Genomic DNA, 26,637 nt, shown 5'->3' with positions numbered 1-26,637 from the left:
CACAGCTGCTTAAATCCTATTTGATGTTTTTATTCTGTCCTTTTTTTTTTTTTTACTTTGGCTTATTATAATTTATATCTACTTTATAGAAGTTAGACATTAACCAGTCTGCATTTTGAAATTCTGGTGAATGATGAGTTATATTGGTAATAAATTTTAAATAATACCAACTGTTATATATTTTATATGTCATGTTTAAGAGTTTTTTTTTTTTTTAACACCAGCACATTGCATGCTGAATGACAAGAAGTTTTATTTTTATGTGTCAATTAAATCATGGTTTGGATAAATTTTTCAATAAATACAAATTTAACTTTCATGAATAACAAATAACTGAAAAGACACCTAAAATATAATTCAATTTATATATATTTTTGCTATGTTTTCTTTTTATAAAATTTACTGAAATATTTTCATGAATCACTGGGCATTGTGCAACATAGTACTCGTAGTTATTAAATATTAAAATTCAAATCATGTTACTTTCTCATGAACTGTTAAATTATACCAAAAATAATAAAATATACTAAGTGTGGGACTTGCTTTCAAGAATTTCGGCTAATTATTTTATTATTTATGCATGCCCATACTCTGCACCTGAACAATTTCTAGTCTAATAATATAGCCTAGGCTTATTTTATGAGTACTACTTCCACGAGATCATATATGTAAATTTATTATTTGTATATTAGTGGTTTGGTCCAAAGTGCAAACATTCTATTCGTGGCAAGTGCCATTATCTAAGGTCTCTGTCATTAATTATAATAATAATAATCATTCTAATCAATGTCATTGAAAAGTTGAAAGCGAGTCATAATTAATACATCCAATCAAGTGACAAATTGGAGGAATTAATCATCACTTTATTTAGTTAATTAGAATTGACAATAAAAAGAGAAGGATAAAAATAAAAATATCTATACATTTCAACAGATTCGTTCGCGAATTGTACGAGAACAACTTAAACATCAACGAACAGCGTCAATTGGAGGATTTTTATGGTGATCAATTTGCTTACTTTTTGACAATTTCATTCACATTTCACGTCCAAATACTGCTCAATTCTGATGAATATATATTATCTTAGACTTTAGATAGCAAAAATTTTGGTGGGATCCACCGAATATTATATCACTATCCTTTTCGACCATTTGGCATAACCACTATCATTTTCGGGGAGAATTTCAATACAATTGGCTAAAACACTTCAATTTAAATTCAGGTTTATACTTTTAACAAATTTTTAATCATTTTAAATGATGTTAAATTGTGAAAATGTCATTCTAAACAATTTAAATACATTAGAAAACAAGGGATCATCTAAACAAGTTTTGGTTTCTGTATTTTTGAAGAGTTTTAGTTTTAGTTACTATACTTTATTGCGTTAATTTAATAGGTATTTTTTTTATCATTTTTTAAAAATACTGAAAAAATCATAAAAAAACTGAAAATTACTAATTTTCAAATCAGGTCTGGTAACAACGTTTTACTTGATGTTGACAACAATTAATTTGTAAATGACAATAAATTTTTGTTGACACTCTTTATTTAGTATTTAGTAATTTTCATCTTTTTTTTGTTGTCATTTTTTCAAACATTCATATCCACCTACATATCCAAAACTACATTTGATGGTTGGGAAAAAGAAGGATGGAGTATTTTGTGGGGAGTGGACCACAAAAATCTGATCCCGAACCAGAAGGGCATGTATGGATGAATGACAATTAATACAACCTTGACTCTTTTACACTCCTGTACCTTTCATGAGTTTCTCATCAGTCTTCTCTGTAAGCAATAAATCATGTGACTACTTCCTCTTCAATGATCCATTGCAAAGTTTCAGAGCAGCAAATAAATAACACAAAAACACAGTCACAACAAAAAAAAAATCAAGAAAATAATTCCAAAAAATTAAAAGATCTTTTGCGACGGTTCAAATGATTTTTTGTTTAGCGTACTAACATGTTTTCTTGTTGCTGTTTCCAGTCATCCAAATTTGAGTCTGGTTTTGTTGCCACAAAAGCACAAGACAAAAGGGCTGGCTAGTAACCGTGAGTAGGGGGAGGTTTTGAAGAGTTTGAAAGCGATATTTGTATTATATATATATATATGTATGTATATGGCCCCAGATAATAATAAAAGTAATGTTCCAAGGAACATGGGAAGGAGGGAGGGAGAGAAGCCTGTAACATTTGGACACTGATGTTTGAACAAATAAAAGCATATGGATGGTTTCTGTGGGGAGCAAAGCTTTGTACTTTGATTCATGTTATGATATGATGATCTTTTTCTCATGTGTTTGCATGAGGAGGAAGTGTTCCGAGTGGTATTTTATTGAGGTGAATATAAATGGGAATCTGCTTGTAGCTAGGCCACTCTAATTCTTCTGATTTTGTATTAACTGTACAACACAATAGAGGATCTCAGATATAAGATTTATTTTATAATATAAATTATATTATAGAATGAGACTTATATTTGAAACCGAAAAAGTATTATATATTGCCATTGCCCCTCCCCTTGTTGTAGTACAATTTCACAGCTTTCACCCTATCATAAAAGCAAACACAAACCTTCCCATCATTAAATTTTTTTTTTTATAATAAGTGAGCAGTTAAAATATATTGTTATTTTCTGTGCTAAAATTTATTATTATTAACTGCTTAATTGCCATGAAATTTTATAGTAATTACTGTTTTTAAAGACTTTATAACAATTCTCTCTCTAAATAACCTAATTTAACATGCATAAGACTTGGAATTCAAACCCTTAATTGCTTGTTTAAGTGACGGGATTCCTGCCACTCATGTCAATATAAGTTAGTAATCGGTTATGAGTTATATACTACAATATGTTATCAATCCATTTAAAAATTGATTTACTAAAAAAAATCATACAAAGATCCACGCTATTCTTACAGGTAATAAGACATTTTACATATTTTTAAAGATAATTAACTTCTCATTCTTTTATAAAGCAACAGAGTCAACCGTCAACGGTTAGCTGTTAAAAAAAAAAAAGGAGGGAAAGCTGTGGAGGAGGAAACGACGCATGGGAGGAGAAGAGGTGCAAGCAACAGGGTGACCGACCGTGGGGTCGCTGTCGACTAATAAAACGGGTGGGGGCTGACCCTATTGCGTGTGTCGTTTAGCCTTCGTACGACACTGATTGTGACCCTTACAAAAGTATTGTGTGTGTACTGTGCCCCCGTCTCTACCTCACGTTCCCCAATCCCCTCCCCCCTTTTGTGGGTCCCCCCCCCCCCCGCCATCAGGACTCACCCACTTCTCTTGCGTGCTTGCTTCGACCACTTTGGTTCTCACCTGCAAAGTCGTCTTTCTTCTTCTCAAAAACTTTTTGAATTCACAATAATTGATCCAGATAAAAAAGGATCGATTTATAGCTCCAAGATGTAATGGTGCGAGATTAAATCCCGCTATGAATGTGAGAATTTTATTAGTAAATAATTTATAAATTTTTTATAAGTGTTTTTTAAATCTTAAGGCAGCCGAAAAACAAAAAAACTTTTTGAATTTTTAATCTTGTACAGTGGAAGCTTCATATAAATGAACTTCATTCTTCCATTGAATGATGGAGAAATCTATGGTGAAGTATAAAATTAAACAATTTATCCACCTAAAGAATTTAGGGCTTATAATGGGTCTGTTTGTGAAAGCGTTTGAAAATACTTACAAATACGTTTTATATAAGTTGGGATAAAATTTTTCTCACGTGCTTATCTCGTAGTTCATAAATCATGATTGAAAAATTATTTATAAGTTATTCTAAACAAACCTAAGATATATGTGTATATGTATGTATATTTAAAAAAAGATAAACTTTTGGGATTTTGAAAACGCTTACCAACCACTTACAAACGAGATTAGATATATAACATTTCATTTATAATAGAGTTTTCACATCACTAAATTATAACATTGTCGGCTAAAAGTTAAGATTTTTAGATAAACTAGTTTGACTGGCTTATTAGACACGCATTATCTGATTAATTACATATGATTATAAATTTTAAAGATTTGATTAAATAAAAATTAAATTATAAAACCAAATCAATAATCATCACAAGTCTCATTATTCATAAATGCTAGTCAACGACAACTGATTTAGTATCCACAAATTAGTCTAAGCTGGAAATCTGAGTGTATGGTTTTATTTTCCAAGAAGTGGATTATTTTCTCATGAGCTGTGTATTTTTGTCTTGAAATAAGATTTCATTGGCAAACTTGTGAAGGGGATGGTTGATCCTACATATGAAAAGTGGCCAAATAAAAGAGAAGTGGTAAACGAAACAATCAATTAGGAGGCACACTATGAGCTAGCTAGCTAGGTATGCAGTAAAGTGGCCACTATGTATACGAGAGAGTGGCTCTTGAAACTTGGGAATATAATCTCAGGACCCATGAATGTTTGTTCCTCCCACCACACGCCCTTCAAAGTGGGTCTCTCCCCCACACTTGATCCGTGCAAGTATCGTTTTGCCCCAAACTCCCCATCCCATCACTTCCGTTTTCATTATTTCATCACTCATCACTTTGATCCATCTTACGATATTCTCTCATCTGATACGAAATACTATCTCCGGTCTTTAATATAAAATCCTGTTTAACTTTTATTTTGGTCCTAAATATAAGACCCCAATCCATTTTGTCTCTCATATTTATACATTTTTTTTTCCAAGTAGCTCTTCTAACAATGATAGTTCTAGTCAATACACTTGATGAGTAAGGATATTTTAAGAAAGATAACACCTATTTAGGACAAATAACTAACTCTACTTACTTCCTTAATCTCCTCAAAATAGTCAATTGGCTCTTATAATTAAGACCGGAGGTAGTATATGACTATTTTTGTAGTATAAATTACACTATAAAAAAAGTCTTATGTTTAGAATCGGAAGAGTACTACTATCTTATGAAATTTATATACTAGAATGTGAGTTTTAGGAGAAGTCATCATATCTGCATTCTAGAAGATACATTTAAGATTTAAAAAATAAGTTGTAAATATCAATAGTTTGAGTTATAAATTGATTGGAGTGGCCTATATATATATATGCTTAAACAGCCCACTTGGGATTGAGTAATCATATAATTATTTGAATCGGTATTTCCAATTATGTTTGCAGCAAAAATTTTATGACTTGTGTTATGAATATTGCCATATTTTATAAATGATGATAATGTTCCAAGATTCAGAGAGCTTAATTATGACTAATTCCAGGAATCATTCATTTGCGTTTTCCTCCCCTATTCATGAATCTAATCCCAGTTATGAAGTATCTAAGCATTCATGTATAATGCATTAACGAATCTTTGATTTTGGAAAGTGTATATTATTATTACCTATGCATTGGCATAGGTACAGTGTAATTTAACTTGTTGATGGCCTTATATCACAATAATATTAAGCACCTCCCTTAAGTGGCTCTTAGGTGGAAGGCTGAATCCTTCCCACATGTGATCCGCGGATATGAGTGAAAGATAATAAAACAACAATATATTTCACCTGTTAGAGAATAAGATCTCAAAAATTTTGAATATAAAGTGTAAGATTTGGATCACGTCGCGGGATTCACATGGCTAATCCTACTTAATGAGATAATATCTGTTGTTTTTGTGATATACTCTACTATTCCTTAATATAAGACTCATTTAACTAATTTGATTAGATTAAGGAAGTTAAGTGAGTTAGTTAATTATAAGAAAAGTGACACTTTTTTTACAACACCATAATCATATTTTTTAACACCCCATCTCCCTCTTTTACTTGATTATGGTTGAGAAAGTATTTATAGGAATAATTTAAAAAAAATTAATAAATATAAAAAATATGTCTCATACTTAGGATCAAAACCAATTTAATAATTAAATTTTATATTAAGGACCGGAGGAGTGCATGCATAACAAATCACGGCGCTAAGGCTGGACAAGGTTTATCTTTATGATGAATGATATTCAACCATTTTTCATTTGAGGGGAACAAAATGTGATATTCTTTTTACTACTCCACCTTTTATTGTCTTTAATATACTCATTCAGTTCTTAATATAAGACATAATTAGAAAGTTGATATTGGTCCTAAATATATAACATATTTCTCATATTTACCACTTCTTTCCTAAATTAGCCTATTAAATAATTAAGCACCACAATAATACTTATTACTCATTAATAATACACCTCTATATTTTATAAAGTGAGTGAGTACTTATTACTCATTAATTCCACACAAACATCAATTCTGCTATTTTATATTTTTTAATAAAATAATTTAAAACATTTTTTGAAATGTCAGTTTTTAAAGAAATTTTAACTGAGGGCATTTTAAGAAACTTATGCTATATTTATGATTATTACATAACATAACTAACTTTTTCAATTTAATTAAAATAGTTAAATAGGTCTTATATTAAGGACCAGAGGAGCAAGTATTATTTAACTAATTTGATCAGATTAAAAGAGTTAGGTAGGTTAATTAATTATAAAAAATACAATACGCTTTTCCTAGAATATCGTAATCATCTTTTTTAACATCTTCTCTTTTCCTCCTATTTGATATCAATAAAAATAATTTAAAAAATTAACAAATATAAAAAATATATGTTATATTTAGGGGGTGTTTGGGTATCATCCCAAAACACGGTTTGGGGACCCAAACCATGTTTTGGACAAAAAGTTTCTCAAACACCTATAAAAAATTAGAAACCATGGTTTGGGTTCAAAACCATAGTTTGGAGAGAAGCATTTTGAATTTGCTTTGGAAAAAATTTGGAGAGTGCTGAATGGTTGCCAATGGATATGATGATATGTATTTCTTGACCAGACACATATACCCCTCATCTTCCAACTTCAGTCCTTCACTGTTTAGAGGTAGTGTTTTTTTTTTTTTTAAATTAGAAAAGAGGTAGTAACGTTCAGAGGTAGGATTTGTTACATTCTCTTTCACCTTCAGTACTTTTCTTTTTATTCATTTTTTTCTATTTACAAAAAATTATTTATCTTTTCAAAAACATTTTTAATCTTATATTTTATAAATGTTTTTACACACATAGTAACAATAATTAATTATATTAAGGATGAGAGGTAATATGTTGTTATAAAAACTAGTTATGAAAAAATGTTATAGAATTTCATGTTTAAAATCTTTAAAGCAAATTAATATTTTTCTGTTAGAAAAAAATTATTTTTCTATAAACATATTTAATCTTATAATTTATAAATCTATATACACACATATTAATTAATTATTAATTATATTATCTTATATATTATTAATTATGTTAGTAAAAATTATTTTATTAACAATTTTATTTTTTCAAATTAAAATATATTGTAAAATCTATCTTTTATATAATTATCATATTAACTTATGTCCTTTTTTAGTAATTTATACATATAAAAAGTCATTCTGATAACAACTATCCAAATATTTTCACTTTATCAGAATTATTTCTTCACAAAATCTATTCTTCTTAAAATCTATTTTCTAAACTATAGTTTAGTTTTATCCAAATACTCCGTTGAACATCAACTCAATAACTCACTGTCTCAGGGAGGAAGGAGAAAAAGGCAATGGATTGTTGGAGGGTAGCCTCGTAAAACAACTGAATCTTGGGGCTGATTTAGAAGTCTCCACCTTGATCCTTGATTGTCTGTAATCCTGGGCCCAAAAAGAAATATTTTTAAGCAGGAAATGCAAATTGCAAAACCTTCTCAAAAGAAAAAAAACTGACACTCGTACACGCTCTCTTTCTCCCTCTTAAAAAGGACAGCGAAAAATAATGGCGGTTGTGTTTCGATTGATTGAAGGAGAGAGAAACTCTCTCAGTTTGTGAGATTGAGAGAGAATATGTGTGTTAAGTGAGTATGCGAGAGGAGGCGTGAAGCAATACTGGCGTCACCACACCACCAGTGCCACTAGCTCCAATTGCCATTTTTTCCATTACTGCAAAATGAACCATAACACCCAGCCCAACGCGGGGCTTTTCACACTCGAAGGTTGGATAGCTACTATTGTTTCCATTTCTTCTCCATGAAAGTATTGACGTACCCACTTCTGTGCCAGCGATCCTTTCTTGTAACTCTGCTTCAGTTTAGCACGAGAGTGAGAGTGTGAGCTGATTTCTTGTCCATTTGGCCTTTATGCTTTTCTGGGTTAGTTTTTTTGGTCATTGAGATCCATTCTGCTTCGGGATTCATTCTTGTTGGAATGAGATCTATTGGCTCCTGAAGTTTGTTGGGTTGTCTAGTTTGTGAGTGTTTTTGGGTTTGCGGGAAAGTTGTTTCGTCTTTGAGATTGTTGCCAAATTAGGCAGTGAAAAACCAGGTAGCAGAACTCTCAGGGGCGGGAGTCTGGAGGTTTGAGTTGAAGATTGTGGTGTGAAGCCTAAAGCTGAGGACTGGCGGGTTTGAGGAGGATAAGGGGAACGAATGAGGCGTAAACCAATCGCTTTTTGCTGTGAAACTGGTTTTGGCTAATGATTGAAGGACGGGAGTCTTCTGGGTTTGTGAGCATTCTCGTTGATGGTCTGTCTAGTTAGCTCAAACTCAGAGAATATAGGCGTTATTTAGGTTGACTTAGATGGGTTTTGTTTGTTAGGTGGGTAAAGGTAAGAAGAATGATATTTTGCGGTGGATGCTTTGTGGTGTGGGAGTCATTTTGGGAGCATTTTATTTCTTGATTGTTCTTCCCAGAGCTTGTATTTGAATATTTGGTTGTGACTGTGAGCTGAATTACACAAGTTCTTAAATCGTTGAAATGAGACTCTCTTCAGCTGGTTTTACTCCTTCACCCCAGGAAGGTATGTAAACACTTGCCTGCAGATTGTCCCTCCTTCATCACCACCTCTCTCTTTTCTCCATTTTATCTGTTACTAACTATGTCATTCTCTCTCCCCTCTCTTATGACCATTTTGATTTGGAAGACTCCGATAGGATGATTGTGAATGCAATTATGTCACTAAATTCTGTGTGTTAAACATGATAATCAATACCTGCTCCTTGAGAACTTTTTTTTCCTCCGTTTTTTTCGGGGGCGGGGGTTTGGAAGTCTGAACTGAAAGATAAACAAGTTATTTTCTTTGTAGTTTCGCTGCAATTGCCTAATATCCTCCTCTTCTGTGTGTTTATGCCTGTTCTTTCAATTCAAGATCTTGGTTTTGCCTTCCACATGATCGAATTTAACATCAATTCGTCCTATGAGACACTTGAACGCTGTAGTTACGGATTTTCATTTCCTTATGATATACAAATGACTTTTCCAGGAGAAAAGCGAGTTCTAGATTCTGAGCTTTGGCATGCTTGTGCTGGCCCTCTTGTTTCCTTGCCGGCTGTTGGAAGCCGCGTCGTGTACTTTCCCCAGGGTCACAGTGAACAGGTTAGTGAAAACGTAACGTTAGATTTTGGCTTCTAAAGGAAAGCCCCTCCCTCTTGACTCTAACTGGGGACTAATATAATTAACTCCGATTGTTTCTTGCTCTTAATCTCTGGTTTCTCTGCATCTGCTAAGATTAAGGAGGGGGCTGCGGTATAACTTCTAATCAGCCTAACAATGATTTATGCCCTTACAAAGCACAATTCCTTCCTCCTGAACATCTGAACGTTAATATTTCCTTTCCGAAGGATCTTTCTGACATTTGCTCCACAAACTGCTTGTCTTCATCCTTACCCTGTTGTTTTCTGCTTAGGTTGCTGCATCGACTAACAAGGAGGTGGACGTCCATTTTCCCAACTACCCAAGCTTACCTCCCCAACTTATTTGTCAACTTCATAATGTGACTATGCATGTACGGCCTTTTAAAATTTGGTTTGCTACTGTTTCAAATTCCTTGTATGCTGATTTACACTCTGTTTTATTTAATCAACGTTTTGTGTTTGTTTATTCTTGATTCAGGCTGACGTAGAGACGGATGAAGTATACGCCCAGATGACCTTGCAACCTCTGAATCCTGTATGATACCTGTGTAACTTAGTAGCGTGTTTTGCAGTTTGTGTAGAATCTGTTCTGTTCGTCCTTTGACTTTGATTATGTTTGCAGCAAGAACAAAAGGAGGCATACCTTCCAGCAGAGTTGGGCACTTCCAGTAAACAGCCAACGAACTACTTCTGCAAAACTTTGACTGCTAGTGACACGAGCACTCATGGGGGATTCTCTGTTCCTCGTAGGGCTGCTGAGAAAGTGTTTCCTCCATTGGTGAGCCTCTATTATAGATCTATTCATTAAAAGCAATAACTTCTACGGCAAAAACTTGTGAACTTATAGCTTTGTAAATTTAACATGCAGGATTTCTCTCAGCAGCCTCCTGCTCAAGAATTAATTGCACGGGACTTGCATGGTAATGAATGGAAATTCAGACATATCTTCCGGGGTAAGTTCTTTAGGTGGTAAAATGTATAATGGATGTCTTCTCAAATGCAAGTTTCAATATTTTTGTTAAAGACATGAGTGAAATATCTGGCTTACAACGTGGGACTCTGTCTTCTTTCTGCAGGCCAGCCTAAACGACATCTACTTACAACAGGATGGAGTGTCTTTGTAAGTGCTAAGAGGCTTATTGCTGGTGATTCTGTGCTGTTTATTTGGTAAGTATTTTTTTCCCTTTTATTTTCATCAGTATCTAGAGTGGCACAAAGCTTGTATCTGGGTTGCACGCATTGTAGTATTCTTCTTCCATTGTTTTTCTCTCTCTCGTTTTTTTTCTTCTTAGGATCAGATTTGGAATATATACTTAGGCACTTATTTGCTGATTGACTCCTCTTCTGGACCAAAGTCGCATCTGATTTGTTATCAAGCCATTCAGAGGAATATAAGGAAAATCTACTTTTGGATGAGCATCACACGTGTAAATGTTTATATGAGGTTATTTATGAATGAGAAGTCCTTTATGGGATTACTATTGGTTGTTTCTCCCCTCTCCTATCTACCAGCTTTTGGTTTTTGGGTGTATTAGTGATGTATATAGCATTATCAATTTAGCTGATACTTGCATGATACTATCGAGGTAAATGGAGTGGATATTTATTTATTTATTTTTACAGGAATGATAAGAATCAATTGCTTCTTGGTATTCGACGTGCCAATCGACCACAAACAGTGATGCCATCATCAGTGCTCTCAAGTGATAGCATGCACTTGGGGCTTCTTGCTGCTGCAGCACACGCAGCTGCAACCAACAGTCGTTTCACCATATTCTACAACCCCCGGTACAGTTGGTACTAATTTGTCAATCTTTGAAAATACCACATACTACCTCCTATTGATAATTTATTTTTCTTTTGAAATCTCAGTGCTAGCCCATCAGAATTTGTCATACCCCTAGCAAAGTATGTTAAAGCTGTGTATCATACCCGAGTTTCAGTTGGCATGCGCTTCCGGATGTTGTTTGAAACGGAGGAATCAAGTGTCCGGCGGTAGGTTTCATATAATGTTTTTGAATTTCTTAGATATTTTCATGATTGATGTGCACTTCTGAATTGTTAGTAAACTTAAGGAAGTTAGGTTGTCTTTTTCATACCTCTGCATGCCTTAGCTTAATCAACTGATTTAGAATCCTTTTGATTATAATTATAACCAGCAGTAGTCTTTATCTCTATGATGGCATTAGTGTTGCCCTGGGAGAATTGACGAATAGATACATTTTATCATTGATTGGATAAATGTCTCCAGTGACCTCAGCGTTTGTGATACTAGCTTCTGAATTTATTGCATTTCGTCCTTGATCAGATACATGGGCACAATCACTGGTATTAGCGACCTGGATCCTGTGAGGTGGCCGAATTCACATTGGCGATCAGTTAAGGTCTGTAAGGAAACACTAATATTCATTGCTTTGATGTCGTGTAATTGTTTTGAATGCTGATCCAGATGTTGGATTTCTAATATGTTGCCTGGTGAATGGTTTTTTAACTGAGGAAGATCTTACAAGCGTGGATTTGATTCAAATTGCAGGTTGGCTGGGATGAGTCCACAGCAGGAGATAGGCAACCTAGAGTCTCCTTGTGGGAAATCGAGCCATTAACAACATTTCCAATGTATCCTTCCCCATTCCCTCTTAGGCTTAAACGACCATGGCCTACTGGACTGCCTTCTTTCCATGGTATGCTTCTTGCTAATTTCATTGATGAAAATCTCCCAAGTGCACTTGACTACTTAAACGAGTGACAACTCTAAAAGATGATTACATTTTCAAATCCTTAACTAAGCATCCTTGGGAGCTAAAGTTTTCACTCTGTATGAAATTTGTGCAGGTATGAAGGATGATGATTTGGGTATGAATACTCCACTGTTTTTGGATAGAGGGCTTCAGTCTCTTAATTTTCCTGGAATTGGGGTTACTCCTTGGATGCAACCAAGGTTTGATCCCTCCTTTCTGAATTTGCAATCTGACATGTACCAAGCCATGACTGCTGCTGCACTTCAAGATATAAGGACTGTAGATCCTTCCAAACAGCATGCAACATCCCTGTTTCAATTTCAGCAACCACAGAACTTCCCCAACAGGACTGCTGCTTTAGTGCAGGCTCAGATGATGCAGCAGTCTCAACCTCAGCAAGCTCTTCAAAACAATCAAGAGAATATGCAACCATCTGAATCTCAGGCTCTAAGTCAGACTCATCTTCAGCATCAAAACTCTTTCATTAATCATCATCATCAGCAGCAGCAGCAGCACCACCACCACCAGCAGCCACAACAGCAACATCAACAGCAAAGTTTTTCTGATCACTCCAATACTGTCTCTACAATGTCTCAATTTGTTTCAGCACCTCAACCTCAGTCGCCACCGGCTCAAGCTATTCCTTCATTGTGCCATCAGCAAAGTTTTTCTGATTCAAATGGGAACAATGTAACTGCTGCTATGGTTTCTCCCCTCCATAGTATTTTGAGTTCTTTTCCCCAGGAAGAAACTTCCCACCTTCTCAATATTCCTAGGACTAGTTCTTGGATTCCTGTTCAACCTTCTACTGCTACTGCTACTTGGCCTTCCAAGCGTGTTGCTGTGGACCCTCTTCTTTCTTCCGGAGCTTCTCAATGTGATCTGCCTCACATGGATCAGATAGGGCAGCGCCAGAATACACTGTCTCAAAGTGTGGTTACCTTGCCACCCTTTCCTGGAAGGGATTGCTCGATTGACCAAGAAGGGAGTACTGATCCACAAAACCATCTTTTATTTGGTGTTAATATAGAGCCCTCATCTCTTTTAGTGCACAATGGGATGTCAAGCCTTAAGGGGGCTCGCAGCAACATTGATTCCACAACCATACCATTTCAGTCTTCTAATTATCTGAATACTGCAAACCCTGAATCTGCGTTGAATCCTGCAATGTCACAAACCATTTGTGAATCAGGATTCTTGCAGGCCTCAGAAAATATGGGCCAAGGAAATTCTCCAAAAACCTTTGTAAAGGTGATTTTTCCATCTGGAATTTTGATGTCAAATTCTCGAGTGAGGCCTTCACTCACCCCCCACGCTGTTGTAATGCATAAGAGAGTTTAATTCCAGCATTTTTATTTGGTATGCCTTTTACAGGTTTACAAGGCAGGGTCCTTTGGAAGGTCGCTGGATATCACTAAATTCAGCGGCTACCATGAGCTGCGTCGCGAGCTTGCTCGCATGTTTGGCCTTGAAGGCGAGTTGGAGGACCCTGTAAGATCAGGCTGGCAGCTTGTATTTGTTGACAGAGAGAATGATGTTCTTCTCCTTGGTGATGGCCCTTGGCCGTAAGTATCCATCTGCCCATGCCCTTTTAAACAAAACTTAGTGTAATTCAAGCTATCTGTTTCCTTTCTTTTTTGGTATGAAGATAAAAGATCTCATGCCATTGTTTTTTGGCCCTCTATATTGTGGAGATGATTATTTGTGCTTACAAGCATTCTATTTTTCCTTTTTTTTTTTTAATTAAATTCGACCATCACGCATCTTTTTCTGTACTTTACTTCCCTCTTGCTGTTGCTCTATTCTTAAAATATTCTATTAAAACTTGTTCTTTTAAATCACAGGGAGTTTGTCAACAGTGTATGGTGTATCAAGATACTTTCCCCACAAGAAGTGCAACAAACGGACAATAATCGTCTTGAGCTTTTGAATTCAGTTCCGATTCAAAGACTTTCCAATGGAACATGTGAAGACTTTGTGAGCCGACAGGACCCAAGAAGTTTAAGCTCTGGGATCACAACCGTGGGGTCTCTAGACTACTAAGCTGTGTGACAGTCTAGATTCTGCATTTTCATCTGTCTCCTGTAATATTATTAGCTTTGCTTCCTTACCTTTCGCTAATGGCGGGAAGTTCTGCTTAGTTGTAGTTTATAATCTTTGCTCACAAGCCTTTCGTTTTTGTTTCTCCCTGCTAGGACCATTCATAAGGATATATAAGTACTGTAATTATATTACATTTCACCCTTGTGCTGAAGTACATGCAATATATGACTTGTTAGGAAATTGCTTGTGTAGATACCTACAGTTTTATGGAAACTTTCCGACACTTTTGGGCTTTTGGCAAATCTTTAAAAAGTCATGAGTAGGCGAAGTGTTCTACAGGACAGTGAATGTGACGTTAGCCGGATTTCTTGACCATTAATTATTCCTAACCAAGCATTTTGGTATGGAGTTGGATAATGAAAAGATTCACTGTCTATTTTACTATTTCGTGATACAGAAACTGCACGAGATTATTTTTGACATGTCACGTTAACTTGTTCTCTTGGGATTCATGTATCCTTAGTCTTTTAGTTCAAAGAAGTTTTGGTTTGCTGCCTCTAAAGTCACTGGGAGAATGACAGTTAGGTCAAAGAATGTCAATTTAATTACAGTTAGGGCTTCAACAACGTTTTTTTGGTTTGCAAAATTCAGACTGTTACAAATTTAAGAGTTTTAATTGCAAATCAGGCATTTGTATGTTTAAAATATAAGCCTCAGTTCACAACTACTTGAATCGATGCGGGCAAATCATTTTTGAGGAAAACTGATGTTTTAAAACCTCATTCTTGAGAGTCAAAATAGATGTTATAACTCTTAGAATGTTTACAAAAATATTTATACATTATGAGTTTTCATATCACTATTGTAGATTGCATAACCTTTAGTTTAATATAAGCAGGAGGATGCAATGGGCATGTGATTTGCTTGTCTGAGGTATCCAAGTATGGAGAGAGGGTCATATTTGCTTTGTTTTGTTCTTTGATTTTAGCCATGCATCCTTTCTTCAAGATAAAAAGGCTGTGCATCCATCAAAATGGCATCCATCAAGATCTCTGACATTTACCAACTAAATATCCCATGCATGTTTATAATGAGAATAAGGAGGTGTTTGGATGGAAGTCAAACTATGATTTTAAATGTGCTTTTACGGTATATGAAGTAAATATATGAAGAAGTTTACCTCGTTTTATAAAAAAGTGCTTTTCAAAAGCATTTTTTCATCTTGCCAAACACTCTCTAAAAAGAAATTGAAAACAAATGAAGATAGAATTTTATACAACCTCCTTCTCATTATTAATACAAGGGTTAAATAACTAATTTATGAATATTAATAAAATTAGTTTAGTTATTTATAATAAACTAGTGTGTTTTTTCTTAAAATATTGTGGTTAATCATATGTATTTAAATGGAAATCCTTTAACATCTGTTATTATCATGGAAACTATTTTGGAAGAAAAATAAAGTGGATTGAGACTTTATATTTAGAATCAAAACTAAATTCTTAACTACTTCTTATATTTAAAAGCTGAGGTAGTATTATTGATTTGTGAGGATGTTAGTTATTATTAATGGCTTTATTTATGTTTAGAAAGAAGCTAAGAATAATGAAGACCTCTAATCTATGCCGACATTTTACTAACATATTTTGAAGTTTGATATTTTTCTAAAGTCATGAAATATCAAGAGTAATTGCTAACATATGGAGATGTTGAAAAGGGAGGAAAAGTAATAAAGGGCATTACATGCATATCCCTGTCATCCACTCAAACATGTATGTGCCTTTTGACTATTTGACGTGTGAGAGAGGAGAATGTTTAGGTACTAACTCCGGTACTTAATATAAGATCTTATTTGATTTTTATTTTGGTCCTAAAATATAATACCCTAATCCACTTTGTCTCTCATATTTATGTATTTTTTTTCCCAATAAAGTCCTTCTAATAATAGTAATTCTAGCCAATACACTTGACTAGCAATAATATTTTAGGAAAAATAATACCTATTCATTACAAATAACTAACTTATCTTATTTTCTTAATCTCCTCAAATTAATCAATTAGCTCTTATAATTAAAACCGGATGTAGTATTATTTATGAGACACAATTGTGATATCGATTTTCAAAATGTTGTTTTAAAATTAATTATGTATGTGTCGTTTAATGCATATCATAATGTAATTATTTTTTCCATTCACAAAATCATTGAGAATTTTCACTTGACTCTGTTATTATTAGTTTATTTGATCTTCAATAATTTAACTTTACATAAAACAGAATTATCAAATTATGAGTTATGAAATCTAATAACCACACAAACACAAATGAATTATCCAATTTCCCTTGCAAACGAATAGAAAAGGAATCCAGGTTGGGCAATTATTTTGATGAATTGTAATTTTCAATGCCTGCAAAAGGTCCAGTTTTATGAATAACACATATAGGACAATTTTGTCGGCATAATGGACAAATTACAATCAGTTCATTCCCATAATGTACGCTGTCATGATACAAATTTTCAACATATGAAAATACTTTTTTTCCCCATAATTCACATATTTTTTTGCCTCACATTATTTAACTTACATGTACATTATATGTTTATATGGAGAATTCAAACTCAATCTCATATTAAAAAAAGTTTCGATTCTAAATATAAGACTCATTTTGAGTTTTACATTTAAGATTGAAGGAATATTTGGTATAATTAGATTATAAGATATGAGATTCCAATTTCACATACATATTGACTTGATTATAATACAGTTTTTTAACAATCTGGTTCTTAAGCTTTTCATAAATTTTTTTTTTTTATGTAAAATTTTGTAAGGAGACGTTCACACGCAAATACATTCATTGCAAGTCTGCCGTGCCATATTTTTCTTGAAAAACTAGATATAAGAGAGAGGGAGAATAAAGTAAGAAAATAAATTCTGGACACAAACATTTTTGTATGTTAATTATTTTATTAAATATATAATTTCATTATCACAAAGAAAATAAACTTTTTTTTGGGGGGAGGTTGGCATTTAATATGGACCGGTGGGGGAAAGTTGGATTGAGGGCAGAGAACGGACACATGGGGGTGGGGCTACCCTTACCCTATCAGTTGGAGGCACTCTTTCTTTCTATCTTTGTGGTTCTGCAATAATGACGAGGTAGGGCACCCCCTCCCATATCCCTCCCCTTTTCTTCATTTTCCATAGGTGGGGACTTCCCTACTCTGCACCTCTCTTTCTCCTGACAAATATCTAACTTATTCAACATGCATGGAAAAAATGACATATAACTGGAGAGGAAAAAAAGTGATAAACGAAACATTTTTTTTCAGAGAACTTCGATCAAAATTAGATACAAACACTGAATCACATTCAACTATTTTCGGGCCTAATTAAGAATAATCCTTTTTTTTTTCCATATTTACATGAACTCTGAAATACTGTGATTTTAAGGGCTAAAACTTTTTTCACTAAGACTAACATGTGTTGTTTTTTTACCAATTTTTTTTATGAACTAGCTTTCGGTGTGTGAGGGTGAGAGAGGGAGGGGGAGGAATTTGCATGTATGAGCTACGCAATGTGACCAAAAACTGCTATCAAGAGTTAATCCAGTTGATAAGAAGTCGACTCTTAACCTATAAAGTCATGAGTTTGAGTCCCGCTACTAATATGAAACCTTGTTGATAGGTAATCTGTAAACACTATTGTAAGTATTTTCTGAGCCTAGAGATATGTCTTGACCCAAGTGAGCCCTAGGAATTAACTCACCTAAACTCTTATATAGGAAAAAAATGTGTTCTCTCAAACATCATTAGTAAAATATTTTTCTGTCATCAATTTTTTTTTTTTTTTACGCTAGTTTCAATTTTGTCTGAGTTTTATCGCCCAACTGACACTAAATGCTTTCTTTAAGACTTTCTTGAGTGTGAGATTGCAATTCAAAGCCCTCATAGAAGATAAAATGAATGTGAGTTGTGAAAAAAATGCGGTAATTCCATATGTTGATTGTTAATCTCTTGTGATTAAAACAAACAAGTCACTAAAATATGCATAAAACAGAACTGACCTGGGGAGGGCCATTGGGTCAGATTTGGTCATTTGTGATCTCTGGTTTTTTTTGGGCAATTGAGCCCAAGTCCAATCCATTAACTGAGCCCAACGGGTCACTGAAATGTCAATGCGCGGCCTAGAAGAGTCCAGCAAATTGCATTGGCCAATAGGGTATTTAGGTATGGGCTATTGGCCATTTCGGGACTAGTTTGGGCTGCAGGGTTAAATTGGGGAATTCATATATTTGAGATTAGGGTTTATGAGTTGCCCCGATTGGCTTCAGTATTTCAGACTGCGCGGTGACGCTGAGAGTCTCTGGTCGTAAGTTGTAGAAGCAGGCGTCGAGGCTCATCACCTCACCATGGTACGCTATTGCTTTCCCCCATTATAGTTATTGATCTTTTATGTCAAATTCCATTATCCTCTTTGTGGTAGAGCATGGATAAAAACAGTGAGAAGGGATTCAAATTTTCTTTTCGAGGAAATGTTTGTATTCTGGACAATCTATAGCATGTGTAATTTTGTCTTTGGGATTTGATTGCTGTGCCAAACATTTTTGGGGTGGGATTTTTCTACGTGAACAGAGATGATTGGATCTCGTATTCTTTGGTTCATTGTTAGAAAGAAAAAGTTGAGTGAAGCGAAGTTTTATGAACAGGCTTATGGAATTGCAGAGCATATTATAACCGATTTGTAAATATAGATGAACACGAGAAAATTTTCAATCTCTTGACAGACTGCATATTTGTATATGAGGAACAAGGTTCATGAACTTATTGTTGTTCTTTGCTCAAATGTCCGATTGGGGAGCAGTGGGAATGTAGGTTGTGGACTATGCTTAGCATTTGAAAATTGAATATGGAGCTGGTTAGTACCTACAGTACATAAAATCTTTGCTGATTATTCAAGCTACATGGACCTTACTGCCATGCTTCTCTTCTTTTACCTGCTCTTTCTTTCTGCTGGAAGTTCATGATAATTTTGTCAATTGAATTAATAGCTTCAACTGAGACAAAGATCATTTCTCTTACGTCGTATTTGGTTGTGGGGAAGGGGTGGGAAGGGGAGTATTTTGCTCGCCATGATACCAATGTCTAAATCCCAAGTTTTTGGATTCCTTTGTATTGTATTATATACTCATTTCTCTTAATATGGTCCACGCAGCCTAAGCAAATCCACGAGATTAAGGATTTCCTTCTTACTGCAAGAAGGAAGGATGCAAGGTCAGTGAAAATTATGAGGAGCAGGGATGTTGTGAAGTTCAAGGTCCGGTGCTCCAAGTACTTGTACACACTTTGTGTGTTTGACCCAGAGAAGGCTGATAAGTTGAAGCAATCACTTCCTCCAGGTTAGTAAAAGCAAACGAACCCTGTCCTTTATTTGATGCATGCAAATTTGATTCTGTGTAGCTATATAGTGATACTAACGAGTTAGACTGTAGATATACTCTCTTTACACCTATCTTCTCCTTTTCTTTCTATTTCTTTGGCTTGTGTGCTATGCGTAAAACATGACATTTTAAGTATAATTATTCATGCTTCTTAGGGTGCTATATCATTTTGGCCACTCTAACTAGTATTCGTCTTTATGTTTGCAGGTTTGAGCGTCCAAGATCTGTGAAAGAACTGCAGAAGTTTTTTATGTATTTTATTTGGTGCCGGATTCTTAGTTATTCTATAGTGCTTTGCACCGGGAGATGTGTTATTTTGGCATGTTTGGAGAATTTTATTGTTGCTTGTCGTATTAAGGAACATGATTTTTTGGTCTCTTATTTTGAAAAGGAATGATATTTAGTTTTAGCTAGATATGTAGTCTTCCCTGTTTCACCTTTCACGTTTGCGTTCCTCCCGTAGTTAAAACTCAAAGCTAAAGAACATTTTTAAACAAGGGTAGAATTCGAGAAGACGACTCGGTTTGCAGCTCAACGTTAATCCTAGCCATTCTTCGTTTTGTTAAATGTTGAGATGGTATGTGTGTGTATGTATATCTCATGTTTCCTTTAATTTTATAGCCATTTTTAATTTTTAATCATGGCATCATGTAATTATATAATTATATTATAAAATTTTAAATTTAGTTAAAATTTAATACACAGATTTTCACCGCTTCTTAATTTTGTCATTACAAATCTAGTTAATTTCATAAAATAGGAATATTTGGATAATGTCCTAGAATATGAGCAAATGCATGTAGAATTTATTTAAAAGTATTTCACCAAAAAAAATTTTATATTAAAAATAGAGAAATTAATCGTCTTTTTTTGATTTTTAACTCACTGATAATTCAGTTTTTAAATTTGACTCACTTATAATTCATTTCATAATCATCTTGTGTGGCGTAAGACTCGCTGCCGCCTAAGCTCGAAGCTCCACCATCGTTTGACGCCTGTGGACTCCTCCCCCAAACTCCTCACTTTTTTCCCTTTCCGACCCAGAGCGTCTCCTCTCCATTCTCCTTCCTGGGCTGCATATTATCGAACTGGCTGGATCAAGGTTTATCTGGCTCCAAGTATGCTTTCTGACTTGAATACTCTTGTTCTGTCGGGTTACATTTAATTCCGGACAGTTGATGTTAGAAACAAAAGGCATTAAATGATCTCTTACACATAACAATCATTTTCATATATATACCATATGCCGTTAATTACAGAAGATGATCAAGGTGCTTGCTGCTATCGAATATGTATAGTAACATTTCAGACATTACAGTAGATTGGAAACCTTGTCTTGTGGGTGTGCCGGTGTGAAACCTCCCCATATGGAGGTAGTCTCTGGATCTTACAGGATAATCTAATGAGGTCACAGAAAGGGTCAAGTGAGCTGATTTTTAATTTCGTTAGTTTTCCATTCGATTCTCACCCAGCAAGCAAACCCACTTGATGAAATTGGCACACTTGAATCACAAAGACCCAGCGTCAACTCCCCACTGATCCTCTTGCACGAACGACATGGAGTCTACCATCATTGGCCCCCATCGAGTCGAGCCAAGGCCATTCTGGGTGACCCACGATGGCCTCTTATTCCCTCTCTGCGATTTCTTTTTAGTTTCCCCGCTTCGTCCGTCTCCAGTCCTCCGTTCTTTTCGTTAAATTTTATAAAAAAATCTGCGTGGAGCCTAGGTGGAAGCAAGTGTTATGCCACATAGGATGCTTTAAAACTGACAGGGATAATATTAACATAAAACTTATTTTAACTAATTCGCTTAGATTAAAGAAATTAGTTAGGTTAATTATAAGAAATATGACTTGTTTTTCTTAAAATACTATAATCATCTTACTTAATATTACTTGATTATGATTGAGAGAGTATCTATAGGGATAATTTAAGAAAAATTGATAAATATAAAAATATGTCTTATATTTAGGATCAAATCAACTCAATAATCAGGTCCTATATTTAAAACTCAAGAAAGTAATATAAAAGATGAAAAAAATAAGAAACTGAGTCGCAAGAGTTAAAGATAAGGAATTGAGTTGAATGACTAAAAAGATTAACTTTACCATCTCTGTTTCATTTCAACTAGTCAGACAACCCCAACTACATGTATCATGTTTTCGATGCCATTAAGTACAAGTTTGACTATCATGATTGAAATTGCGAAAGTCATGTTCTAGATAGTTTTCACTCTTCAATATGAAGCCAAGTTATTGCATCCTCTGCAGTGGATGTGATGGATTCATAGGACCTTTTTCCGACTTTAATTAGTTTTGTGTTTTCATGGTCATTTGTCTCCTAGAATGCTCGCCTGTTTTGCAAGTGTCTCGGATATACAAGGACATGAACAAGAGATATAAACTGCCTAGAAATTTCTGTAGACGGAATGTCAAACTGAACATAAAGAAATGTTGCACACCTTATGATCACAAGCAGATCTTTACAAATTTTTGTGACCTGTAAACATAATCGCTCTCTCTTCCCTCTCACTTCATGCACCAACTTCCCCCTATTATAACACAAAATGCCGTGTGTAAAAATAATGACCGTTATCTACTGCATCAAAAGAGAAGCAACATTTTTCTTCTAGTTGCAGTGCCTTGCTTGTATCACAGCCAACCACAGCAAGTGTAATTTGAAGATGGCATTCGTCCTGTTTGACGTATATATTCTGCTTGAGCTGCAGTTCTGTCAGCTTCTCGATTTTTTCTCGCTTCAGCGGCCGCACGCTTTTCTTCCGATCTTTGCCTTGCCAAAGCAACCTTCTTCACTATCTTTGCATGAGCTTGGGCTCTCATTTGCTCAACTTTGGACTAAAACAGACAAAGTTTCCATCAGTGACAAAGTAGCAGCTATTCAGCAGAAACTAGTAAGGATTTACAACTTATAATATCATACTGCAACTGCAGTTAAAGAAGGGCCAAAATAGAAGAGCGTTGAAATGCTAGGGACCATGTTGAAAATTGGTTTGCCTCCGAAGAACCAAAATAGGACTTTCAGCTTATTGTATTTCCAAACAGATGTACATTTAAGTAGATATTACTATTATCCAAACAAATATATATTTTAAGTAGATATCAGTATTAATCAGAACAAAGTTGACAGAGCAAATTAGCATATCTTATAGAAAATTCAAAATATTTTTTTTAATCTTGTCCAGCAGGATATTCGCAAAGACACAGCATCAGAAAGAACATGAAGTTTCCTGGCTTTTTTGTTCCTAACGTGCACGGAGAACGAAAGAGTAACTAACCTCAATTCTCCTCATCTCTGCTTCTAATCTTGCCTTCTGTTGACTTTCCCATGCCTGAATTTTAATCTCTTCTCGCTTATATCTGCATTATTAACATCCATTGTCAGATTATAATGGCCTTATGCACTGAAAATATAATGATGTCATTCAAAACTAAAGGATAAAAGACAGTGTATTCTAGTTCTTAGAGAATGAGTCATCAATAAACCTTGCAGTGTGCTTAGATTTTTCAGCTTCCATCCATAAAGTAGCGCGCTTTTCAAATTCAATTCTCTCAAGTTCTTCTTGATTTGTGTTCTGAACAGAAGATTTATTCTTCTCTTGCTCATCTTTACTTGCCCATGCAGCGATATTCATCTTACCAAGCTGCATTCCTAGAGCTGCAATCTCTCTTCTTGTCTTGAGCTTAATCTCTTCTTCTGACAACTGTTTCCTGCTTCCAACTGGAACTTGTGAATCCTCATATACTTTGCTCTCAAAAGGTGTAGGAGCGGGTGCATCCCTCCCAGGAGTAGAAGGTATTGAGGAAGTTGGGCTACGCATTGGACTTATGGACCCAACTGGTGTAGCAGTTCGCGAAGGCTCTTGACTGGTCATAGGGGTCATCTCTGTTCCCATGTCTCTCATAGCAACTGATCTAATTCCAGGAATAGCTGCAGCAAATGAACAAGACAATGTTCTTATCTACATACTGATATCCAAATGGCACTTGTTACTGTCACCCAGATGCTTCATCCACTAATTGCAAGACACAGTCTATTAAATATAGATTATGCAACATCTCAGGATATAGCCACATCTACATTCAGTTATTGAGGTGAAGGGCATATGTATATCTGCGAGCGCATGCATACGCAAATACATGTATGCTTGTGTTTGATGTGTTGCGTTGCATGATTGTGCAAAGCTACTTCCTTTCAAGAAGTTCAACAAGGGAGAGGATCAATTGATTGTGGAAGTAGATCAACAAATAAAAATTTAAAAAATGAGATTTGAATATGACACATATGAGTCAGTGCGTGCACAAATCATAGTGGTGTTGTCTAGAATGCTTGAGGTTAAAAAATTATATACTAATGCTTTTCGTACCTTTTTGATCATCCGTACTCGAGCAGGATATAACTAATTCATTTACATCCTTCAAATCTTTGCTCTGGGGAAGGGAGTCTACTGTTGGAACCCTTCCATGAGCTTGGCCTGAAACTGAATGAGCCTCGGATGGAACAAAAGAGAACTTCTCTAACGCAACATGCGAAGTTGTTGGTTGACAGAAATCAACTCCCTTTGTTTCAGTCATTCTGCTGATTGCTAACTTATGATGATCATAATTAGCAGACTCTGGAGCAACCCTTGCCATGCTTGTTGCTGGCATGCGATTTGCTTGGCTTTGCACAACATTCTTTTTTGAGTAGTTCGCTTGTATATTTTGCCTATTCATTATCCATTTCTCAGCATCATTCCACTTAGAGGGGATAGGTCTCAATAGGGATCTCGTTGCAGGATTGCTCACTGATCTCTCTCCTTTATGAAACTCAAAGCTTGATGAGCTAGCATTACTGTCATAATCAAGATTTTCATCTTCAGTTGTCCTCACTGGGTGAATTGCACTAGAATTGCCACTATCATGCTTCAAAAAATGCTGCATCTTCAAACGACCCGTGTTAACATTTTCGCTGGGCATTGTCCCCTTTGGTTCACAAGAAGTCTGAACATTGTCTCTTTGGTCTGGCAATACATCACTGGATGGCTTTGATGAGAGTATCTCTAAGCTGGGAGATGTAACTGAAAGGAAATATGTTTTAATTGGTCATGAAATTCAACACTCTAGAAGCTTTCAGTGAACATTGAGTTTTAATCGCCAACAACTTAAAGGAGAAGAGGGGAAAAAGGAAAACGGCTATCTTAAACTGTTTTAAGTGTTTTAATAAATACCAGATGAATAAGAAACAAAATGAAATACGAAACCCTATTTCTTCCAAAGAACGTGAAGTTCTGATCCCCTAGAACAAAAAGGTGGGAGCAGTTAGGCGCTCTATTACATATTAGAGATATAATGAAACAAAACTAAGTCGTACTAAAGTTGACGAACTCCATCAGAAAGGCTGTCACTTTCGAAATTTGAAAATGTGCTTTAATCAGTACCGATATGAAAAGTCCTATGCTTCTCAATGAGCATGAAGTTTTGATGGTCTAAAACTGAAAAAGGAAAAGGGGGGGAAAGCAGGATGAAAGAGCTAGCATAACCGGGCACCAGCGCTCCAACATCCATAATGGAAGAATAAATGTGAAAATAAAATAGAAATATATCAAGACTGTGGACCTTCATCATGAAGGTTGTCACTTCTTAAAACCCTTGGAAATGTTTTAACAAGTCCTGAAATATAAAATTCAGTTCTTTAAGATGAAAATGAAGTTTTGATCCCCTCAAATCATAATCAAAAGAATATATAAGAAAGAAGAGGAGACATCTAGATTCAGCAGGGAGAAGTGCTCTCAATGTAAGTGTAAGCAAAGTTAAATATATTTGCCATATCTAACCTTCATCATCAAGGCTATCACTTTTTGAGGCCAGTAAGCTGTTCACAAATTCAGCATCCTCAAGCCTTGAAGGTGAAGTTCTAGATGAATTACAGTTGGATCCATCTTTCTTCTTGTGATGGTGAGCCCCCATGAGCTTCATCCTGAGTTTACTGGGAGAAATTATTCCATTCTGGAGGTGTAGAAAGAACAAACGGTGAAATCCATTCTCACTTAAACCCTAAAACACAATTACAAAAATGCAAAAAGTACATATATTTCAACAAAGCTTAAACAAAGAAACCCGGAAATTAACCACTTTCTTCCATCCAAATATACCCTTTTTAACCTCAACAAGAACACTGGGGGTAATTCAAACTTTGCTCTTCTCTTCCCCTTTCTTTTCTTCTTTTGGGTCTCGGCTTTCACCCAAACAAACAATCATGTCAAGTCCAACTGTTTTGGTCATTCTAAAAGGAGAAAAAGGAAAAGCAGAGGTTTTAAAATTAGTCTAAAAAAGTTCTTTTGGAGGGAATTAAAAAGATGAAGCCCGAGAAAACCAAAGAGAATTGGCTGTTTCTGAAGTCCTCAATAACAGAAAACTTCTCAGAAATTCTCAGACCCAAGCAAAAGCCCACCATTTTCCCCCGTAACCCAGGTTTAAAAACAGTATAAAGATTCAATTTTTCACGAACCCACAAGGCACAAGATCAGACAGTCCCATTAAAAAGAAAAGCTCAAAAGAAACAGAGAATGAGGGTCTGGTTTTCATTCCTAGATGCTGCAAGAAAATGCCATACCTGAGTTTTGTCAATCCTTTCGTACTCCATTGGATCTCTATCTCTTTCTCTCGGAAATATGAGATAGTAGAGAAAACAAGAGATGAATCACGGCTTGAGGGTGAAGAACATGACAGAGAGTGGAGCAACGGGGGATGGTTTTATTGTATTGTTATTTGGCGGATGCAGAGAGAGGTGTTTGCGTTGCTCTCTCTGATAAGTAAGGTTCCTCCCTGCAGTACGGGGATGCTCTATCCAACTTTTGATATGGCCGCACTGTGGGGACCTCCGGTGGGCCCCATGACGGGGAGAGGAGAGATCTAAATCCAGGAAGGCAGTGCTTTCTGAATTCTGAGTTGAGTTTCCCTGCAGCTGCAGGATCCCCCCATTGAT

General features: G+C 35.3%; 3 protein-coding genes and 1 long non-coding RNA gene across 5 annotated transcripts; 3 read left to right on the top strand and 1 right to left on the bottom strand.

Annotated features, from left to right (window-relative positions):
- The first annotated feature begins 7,811 nt into the window (after nucleotides 1–7,811).
- Nucleotides 7,812–14,455, top strand: LOC114718100 (auxin response factor 6). 2 transcript variants are annotated; one of them, XM_028903346.1, is made up of 14 exons: nucleotides 7,812–8,018; nucleotides 9,284–9,396; nucleotides 9,707–9,805; nucleotides 9,913–9,969; nucleotides 10,057–10,212; nucleotides 10,303–10,387; nucleotides 10,511–10,601; nucleotides 11,058–11,222; nucleotides 11,307–11,429; nucleotides 11,743–11,818; nucleotides 11,968–12,115; nucleotides 12,267–13,423; nucleotides 13,547–13,737; nucleotides 14,017–14,455. In XM_028903346.1, exons 1-14 carry the CDS (start codon nucleotides 7,973–7,975, stop codon nucleotides 14,213–14,215), a joined length of 2,706 nt encoding a protein of 901 aa, XP_028759179.1. In that variant the 5' UTR covers nucleotides 7,812–7,972; the 3' UTR covers nucleotides 14,216–14,455. The 2 variants fall into 2 exon arrangements, with proteins under 2 accessions (XP_028759179.1, XP_028759180.1); XM_028903347.1 differs by lacking the exon at nucleotides 7,812–8,018 and adding an exon at nucleotides 8,025–8,821.
- A 4,084-nt stretch (nucleotides 14,456–18,539) lies between these two features.
- LOC114718102 (60S ribosomal protein L38) lies at nucleotides 18,540–20,067 on the top strand. The gene is made up of 3 exons (XM_028903348.1): nucleotides 18,540–18,626; nucleotides 19,427–19,610; nucleotides 19,860–20,067. The coding sequence occupies exons 1-3, from the start codon at nucleotides 18,624–18,626 to the stop codon at nucleotides 19,880–19,882; spliced, it is 210 nt and encodes a 69-aa protein (XP_028759181.1). The 5' UTR covers nucleotides 18,540–18,623; the 3' UTR covers nucleotides 19,883–20,067.
- A 434-nt stretch (nucleotides 20,068–20,501) lies between these two features.
- On the top strand, nucleotides 20,502–23,381 carry LOC114718094 (uncharacterized). The gene is made up of 3 exons (XR_003737780.1): nucleotides 20,502–20,770; nucleotides 22,856–22,939; nucleotides 23,296–23,381. It is a non-coding gene; the product is annotated as an uncharacterized LOC114718094 (long non-coding RNA).
- Nucleotides 22,046–26,387, bottom strand: LOC114718092 (flocculation protein FLO11). Its single transcript, XM_028903334.1, has 6 exons — nucleotides 26,266–26,387; nucleotides 25,487–25,658; nucleotides 24,038–24,730; nucleotides 23,157–23,601; nucleotides 22,949–23,030; nucleotides 22,046–22,508 (listed from the first exon to the last, which is right to left on the bottom strand). The coding sequence occupies exons 1-6, from the start codon at nucleotides 26,293–26,295 to the stop codon at nucleotides 22,305–22,307; spliced, it is 1,626 nt and encodes a 541-aa protein (XP_028759167.1). The 5' UTR covers nucleotides 26,296–26,387; the 3' UTR covers nucleotides 22,046–22,304.
- Nucleotides 26,388–26,637: the final 250 nt, after the last annotated feature.

Source organism: Neltuma alba, unplaced genomic scaffold (assembly GCF_004799145.2).
Source record: "Neltuma alba isolate B1F8T4 unplaced genomic scaffold, ASM479914v2 tig00011812_pilon, whole genome shotgun sequence".
NCBI classification, from domain to species: domain Eukaryota; kingdom Viridiplantae; phylum Streptophyta; class Magnoliopsida; order Fabales; family Fabaceae; genus Neltuma; species Neltuma alba.
This window is presented reverse-complemented; position numbering and strand designations above follow the sequence as displayed.

Excerpts from the sequence above, each read along its gene's own strand:
- LOC114718100 (XM_028903346.1), top strand. The coding sequence starts at position 7,973 with ATGAACCATAACACCCAGCCCAACGCGGGGCTTTTCACACTCGAAG. Across the intron at positions 9,806-9,912 it reads TTCATAATGTGACTATGCAT|GCTGACGTAGAGACGGATGA; the intron begins GTACGGCCTTTT and ends TTCTTGATTCAG. Across the intron at positions 10,213-10,302 it reads AGAAAGTGTTTCCTCCATTG|GATTTCTCTCAGCAGCCTCC; the intron begins GTGAGCCTCTAT and ends TTTAACATGCAG.
- LOC114718102 (XM_028903348.1), top strand. Across the intron at positions 19,611-19,859 it reads GAAGCAATCACTTCCTCCAG|GTTTGAGCGTCCAAGATCTG; the intron begins GTTAGTAAAAGC and ends TTATGTTTGCAG.
- LOC114718092 (XM_028903334.1), bottom strand. The coding sequence starts at position 26,295 with ATGGAGTACGAAAGGATTGACAAAACTCAG. Across the intron at positions 24,731-25,486 it reads TGATAGCCTTGATGATGAAG|TTACATCTCCCAGCTTAGAG; the intron begins GTTAGATATGGC and ends ATTTCCTTTCAG. Across the intron at positions 23,031-23,156 it reads AAATCTAAGCACACTGCAAG|ATATAAGCGAGAAGAGATTA; the intron begins GTTTATTGATGA and ends TTAATAATGCAG.